The sequence below is a fragment of the Trichechus manatus genome, unplaced genomic scaffold (genome assembly GCF_000243295.1).
Source record: "Trichechus manatus latirostris isolate Lorelei unplaced genomic scaffold, TriManLat1.0 scaffold00015, whole genome shotgun sequence".
NCBI classification, from domain to species: domain Eukaryota; kingdom Metazoa; phylum Chordata; class Mammalia; order Sirenia; family Trichechidae; genus Trichechus; species Trichechus manatus.
In genome coordinates, this window is record NW_004443951.1 from 3,317,582 (window position 1) to 3,324,732 (window position 7,151).

The 7,151-nt window shown below is 37.5% G+C and overlaps 1 protein-coding gene across 2 annotated transcripts in view; it reads right to left on the bottom strand.

The window, feature by feature from the left end:
• ZFYVE9 (zinc finger FYVE-type containing 9) overlaps positions 1-7,151 on the bottom strand; it is a 266,966-nt gene that overhangs the window by 26,160 nt on the left and 233,655 nt on the right. For both annotated transcript variants that reach the window (XM_004371733.1, XM_004371732.1), the window contains one exon: positions 5,275-5,379. In XM_004371733.1, coding sequence (XP_004371790.1) covers positions 5,275-5,379 — 105 coding nt within the window. The remainder of the gene's footprint in view (positions 1-5,274; positions 5,380-7,151) is intronic.

The following is a 7,151-nucleotide window of genomic DNA, read 5'->3' on the forward strand; positions in this document are numbered from 1 at the left end:
GAGAGTCATTAAAAAGATAAGAAAGAAAAGACCAAAATGGATGTCAGAAGAGACCCTGCAACTTGCTCTTGAACAGAGAGTAGTTAAAGCAAACAGAAGAAATGATGAACTAACAGCTGAACAGAAGATTTCAAAGGGCAGCTTGAGAAGACAAAGTAAAATATTATAACGAAATGTGGTAAGACCTGGAGTTAGAAAACCAACAGGAAAGAACATGCTTGGCATTTCTCAAGCTGAAAGAACTGAAGAAAAAATTCAAGCCTCGAGTTACAATATTGAAGGATTCTATGGGCAAAATATTGAATGACGAAGGAAGCATCAAAAGCAGAAGGAAGGAATACACAGAATCACTGTACCAAAAAGAATTGGTTGACATTCAATCATTTCAGGAGGTAGCATATGATCAAGAACCGATGGTACTGAAGGAAGAAGTCCAACCTGCACTGCAGGCACTGGCAAAAAACAAGGCTCCAGGAATTGAGAGAATACCAATTGAGATGTTTCAACAAAGGGATGCAGGGCTGGGGTGCTCACTTGTCTATGCCAAGAAATCTGGAAGACAGCTACCTTGCCAACCGACTGGAAAAGATCCATATTTATGCCCATTCCAAAGAAAGGTGATCCAAAAGAATGCGGAAATTATTGAACAATATCATTAATATCACATGCAAGTAAAATTTTGCTGAACATGTTTCAAAAGCAGTTGCAGCAGTACATTGAAGTTCAAGCCGGATTCAGAAGAGGATGTGGAATGAGGGATATCATTGCTGATGTCAGATGGATCATAGATGGAATCAGAGAATACCCGAAAGATGTTTACCTGTGTTTTATTGACTATGCAAAGGCATTAGACTGTGTGGATTATAACAAATTATGGATAAGACTGTGAAGAATGGGAATTCCAGGGCATTTAACTGTGCTCATGAGGAACCTGTACATAGACCAAGAAGCAGTCCTCTGAACAGAACAAGTGGAAACTGTGTGGTTTAAAATCAGGAAAAGTGTACGTCAGGGTTGTATCCTTTCACCATACTTATTCAATCTGTATGCTGAGCAGATAATTCGAGAAGCTGAACTATATGATGAACATGGCATCAGTACTGGAGGAAGACTCATTAACAACCTTTGATATGCAGATGACACAACCTTGCTTGCTGAAAGCGAAGAGGACTTGAAACACTGATGAAGATCAAAGACTACAGCCTACAGTATGGATTACACCTCAACATAAAGAAAACAAAAATTCTCACAACTGGACCAATAAGCAGCATCATGATAAATGGAGAAAAGATTGACGTTGTCAAGGATTTCATTTTACTTGGATCCACAACCAACGCCGATGGAAGTAGCAGTCAGGAAATCAAACAACATATTGCATTAGGCAAATCTGCTGCAGAAGACTTCTATAAAGTGTTAAAAAGCACAGAGTCACTTTGAGAACTAACATGCACCTGACCCAAGCCATGATATTTTCAATGGCCTCACATACACGCGAAAGCTGGATAATGAATAAGGAAGACCAAAGAATATGGTGTTGGTGAAGAATACTGAATATACCATGAACTGCCAGAAGAACAAACAAGTCTGTCGTGGAAGAAACACAGAGTGTTCCTTGGAAGCAAGGATGGCGAGACTTCATCTCATGTACTTTGGACATGTTATCAGGAGGAACAAGTCCCTGGAAAAGGACATCATGCTTGGTAAAGTAGAGGGTCAGCAAAAAAAAAAAAGGAAGACCCTCAACAAGATGGATTGACACAGTGGCTGCAACAAGGGGCTCAAGCATAACAATGATTGTGAGAATGGTGCAGTACCAGGCATTGTTTTGTTCTGTTGTACATAGGGTCACTATGAATCGGAACCAACTTGATAGCACCTAACAACAACACAACTTATTGACAGCAATTACATTAATCAGCTGTGCAATCCTACTCTTAATCAATGCTACTTTTCCATCAAGGTAAATTGAAACTCAGTGCTCCATAAGCAATAACCATGCTCCTTTCTTTCCCCTGCCTCCTACCCCTATGTCTTGCCTTTTTTTTTTTTTTGTTAAATACCACATTGTTAATTTTACCTTGTTGGGTGTTGGATGTTTTTACGTTCTTTTAAATATTCTTGAGCTGTGTTCAAGGACTAGTTTAAAGTTACCTGGAAACAGTTGGATCCTTGAGGGGCTTCCTTTTAAGCTTTGTTAGGTGAGACCTGAGCAGTCTGAATCTATTAGTAACTTGGACCAGAAGGGATAATGTGGTTTCTACATTACAAGACTTTTTTTCACTCTGGCTGGTAAAAATACAAATTATTTCTCATTCTGTGTGTAAACTGTTCTACCTTTCCTTTCCAGTACTTTCCTCACACACATGCACTGATGAGTAGTCAGCTCAAGACTTGATAGGAAACTCGTTTGATCTTCAGAGCTCTCTTATTTTCCCGTAATTTACCCTGCAAATTGTAGTCATCATCATGTTGTTGTTGTTGTTCATAGCAGTCCAGTCTACTCTGACTCACGGCAACCTGATATATAATAGAATGAAATGTTACTTGGTCCTGCACCATCTCCATCTTTGATATGTTTGAGCCATTCTTAAAAATATTGTGTCAATCCATCTCACTGCAGGTTTCCCTTATTTTTGCTGACCCTCTACCAAACATGATATCCTTCTCTAGCGATTGTTCTCTTTCCTGATGACAAGTTCAAAGTAAGCAAGATGAAATCTCATCATCCTTCCTTCTAAGAAGCATTCTCATTATATTTCTTCTAAGAATGATTTGTTCATTCTTCTGGAAGTTCATGGTATATTTAATATTCTTCACCAACACAATTAAAATGTACCAATTCTTCTTGTGACTTCTTATTCATTGTCCAGCTTTCATATGTCTGGGGTGACTGAAAAGATGACAGCTTGGGTCAGGCACACCTTATCATCAAAGTGACATCTCACTTTTTAACACTTTACAAAGGGCTTCTGCAGCAGATTTGCCCAATGCAATATATCATGATTCCTTGACTGCTGCTTCCACAGACACTGATTGTTGACCCAAGTAGAATGAAATCATTGAGAACTTCAACTAGTCATCATGGCCTCCCTATATTCTCAACTCTGTCTCCTCAACTCCGGAGACCACTGAGCTCAGTTCTGGTTCCCCCTCCCTATGCTATGGTCTGGAAACTCCAGGCAGTAAGGTAGGGTAATTATGGTGCTCACCTTCTCTCAAGGATCCTATACTGCCATGTTGTCCATTTTTTCAAATATATTTTGTCTTCTTATTTAGTTATTAAGGTGGACTGGTCCCTGTTATTATATCACTGCTGAATGCAAAAGTTAGTATATTGCATATGAACTGTGAGAACTAGAAATCCCTGATAGGCATAAATCTGGACTTCCTTGAATGTAGTCATTCTTGTAAGTGGGCACGTCCCCTACAAACACCATGGAATCTATCCCTATGAAGTTGTTACAAGAAATACTGGTTCCTGTTGAAAATAAGGCTTCTAACCCAAGACAGCTCCTGTACCTGTCTGATATGACTCTTGTCTCCTTGCATCTGAGTCATCATCTTGGGGAAGGGAGTTGTAGGGGTTCCAAAAAGATGGCTGCCACTTAGCTATGTGAACTGCTACATGGACTGCTTCAAAGACTGTGGCAGAAGACAAACACCTGACAGCTATACTTCATGTTCTATATTCTTATGAGCACCTCAAGGGTCAAGTATGACCTATAATCATATAACCTTATGAATCTGAATGTATAACAGAGCCTAAGCAGACTTCTTGGTAGATGCTGCACCCTTACTTTTTAGTCTTCTCTTTCTCAAATGAAATACCTACAGTCAACTTTAATATTTTCTCTCTTAAATGATTTCCAGAGTCTTAACCATTCTGGACTCCTTCCTATAGACTTACTCAGTTACTCTGTACTTCTTAAAATGTGGCCCTCTGAGAAAGGAGTTGAGAACTAACATTTATGATGTACCAATTACGTTGTAGGCAACAGTACGTCATTTCCTTCAATCCTTTTAACAATTCTGCAAGGTAAATTAGTGCTAAGAGAACACATAATTGAAGCTAAGGCATTAAAGAATTCTTCTAGGATTAGGTATGTTTGATATGACTTTTGAGGGACAGACAAGAGAAATATGGAAAAGACATTCCAGGCAGAAGCGAACAGACTGCACATGGCATGGAAGTGGAAACATCAGAATATGTTTAGGGAGTGAAGAGTCAGTATTCTAAGTCAGTGGGTTATAAAGTTTGTTACTTATGTAACAGCTAAAAATTGTCTTTTTTCCCCCCAGAAAAAATTCAGCACTCTAACTACTATTTTCTAATGTTTTGAAAAAAGTCATCACACAGAAAGCCATGGATAAGGGCTTTCTTTACTCAGGTCATTCTCATAATAATGCTAAGCCCTGAGCTCAGGATTCCAGCAAGACATCTGTGTGATTCTAAGTGCATACCCAGTATAAAACGTTTATTGAATGAACAAATGAATGAGTCAGAGAATAAATAACTGGACGAAGAAAGGAAAGAAACAAAGACGAAAACAAATAAAGAGAAGAAAATAATTATTTTACACTAAGAAATAGTGGAAGGAATGTTCAAGGAGGTACTGCCTTGTCCAATAAAACAACAAATTATAACCACTATTATACCAAACTAAGTTTTTTTTAAAAATTTGCTCTTGAAAACCCCAATAATTACCATGAGACATTTTAGAACTCATTTTAAGAACATTCTGAATCCAAGAAACATTTCACTTGGCAAATAAGCAAAGAGCACTGTTTACACAATTGTTAATATGTGTGTTTGTGTCATTTTAGTCACAAATTATAGCTTAAATCAGATGCAACCATTTGCTTTTGGAACCTTACTTAAAAGCCATTTCAGGACTTAAAGTGAACTGCAGGCTGTGCTTAAACATTACGGACAAAGATAACACAGTAAAAGGAAAAAACAATTTAAAAATCCACCATTAATATTATATATGTAAGGTTAATTTTACACCTCAATCAAAACGCAAATCTACCACTGATTATGAGAGCATCGAAAAGTCAAAAGTACAGTGACATAACCAGTGATTGAATAAATCACAAACTCAGCATCTTCTCTTTCTGAAATGAAATTTCCCAACATTGAACTAAGCCATACAATATTGTGAACTGATTTCACTGTCAATTAATTAAAATTAAAATTTATATATAATCATGAATTTTTCACCTTTATTCAGGTACTTAACTATAAAAAAAATATACCTTCATGATAGATCTTACCTCATTGTACCTGTTGCTGGGAATTTTGATGCTGGTTTTCCGAACTTCCATATCAACCACCAAACCTTGAACTACTGGTAATGTGTATTGGTAATTTCTGAAGTCCTGAGCAAAAGCAGATTGAAGTGGAATAAAGATATTCATCAATGGTGGGATTTGATTTATAGTAATAAAATTAGTGCAAATGGAAAGAATGTCAATATTGAAAAATCCTGTTTATTTAAACAATAAGAAAATGTATACTGAAAGCCCAACTATATTATTCTAGCTTTCCAGTTAGATTGTAAACTTAATAGGAAGTAGACCAAACCGATATTTGAATGCCTATGCTGCTTTATTTTTCTCTGTGGCACTTAACACCACTTAACATTTTCTATATTTATTTGTTTACTGTCTGTTCTCCCTTTAAGATAAATTCCAAGAGGATAGGAACTCTTACTTGTTTTGTTCTTGCTATATCCCAAAGCCTGGAACATCACAGGCACTCAATGAATATTTATAGAGGAAAACACACACATAGGACATATCCAGTGTGGCTGAAGCAAAATGAGCAAGAGTGGTAGGTACCGAGGTCAAAGTGATAGCATTAGGCTAGATCTCTTAGGGCTTTGTAGGCACGGTAAAGCCTTTGACTGTATTCTGAGGAGGGTTTTGGCCTATTTCAACAGATATGACTTCTCTATAAAGAACAGATTTAGGGAGCAAGGGTAAAAGGAGAGATCAGATAGACACAATAAAAATAATCCAGGCAACATGTAGTGATAACCTGGACCAGAATGTTATTGGAGTAAAGGGTGGTGAGATGTTGTCAGATTTTAGATATATTCCGAAGGTAGAACACACAGTATTTGTTACTGGATTGGATGTAGAATGTGAATAAGAGACAAGAGTCAAAGATGGTTCTAAATTTTATGGCCTGAGATACTAGAAGAAGAGAACTGCCATTTACTGAATTGTAGAATATGAGGAGAGGAAAGTGGCAAATCACCACAGAAGAACCAAAAAGGAATAATGCCCTAAAAGCCAAGAGAAGAAAATCTAAAAATATTGTTAAGTTGTTAGATGGAACTGTGTAAAAATTGTCTTTTGATTGCTTCCATTTTCTCAGGGAAATAGAGGCTGGGTCATCAGCTGAAAGTGAGGTAAGAACAGGAAGCACTGAAGGTTTGAGAAGAGATAATTGGCAGTCATCTGGGATAATAAAAATGTTTTATGAATCAGGAAGGACTGCTGGTAGCTCTGCCAAGTAATTCCCATAGCCAGACAGGAAAACCTCATAATTCCTGGGTGGTGGATAAAGAAAGTACTGAGAAGGGTCCTGCCTTAGTAGTGGGGAATAATTAACCCCATAGTAAACATGACACTAGTTCCACTTTACAAATCTTAAAGCAAAACTTGAAACCAAGTAACCTAACTGCATTACTTGCAACAGAGCTCAAGGAACACAAAAACATCTAGCACCCAACAAGCTAAAATCACAATGTCTGGTATCCAATGAAAAAAAGATCAATGACCAGCCATCCAAAGAAACAGGAAAACATGACTCAAACTAAGGGGAAAAAAAAAATCAATCAAAAAGGAGCCAGAAGTGATACAAATGTTAGAATTACCAAACAAGAACATTATTTGTTATAACAGTACTCTAAATGTTCAAAAGGTAGAGGCATAGAACGTATTAAAAAAAGACCCAAATCAGGGACTTCCGGCAACATGGCGCTCTAGGCAGAAGCACGCTGTCCCTCTACAGCAAAGGTCCTAAAAACTAAGCCAAACAGAGAAAACAGCAATCCTGAAACCCTAAAACATCAAATGAAGAGATAAAGAACTCAGCCAAGCACCAAATGGAGTGAGAAAACTGACAGAGAACGGAGAGCAAG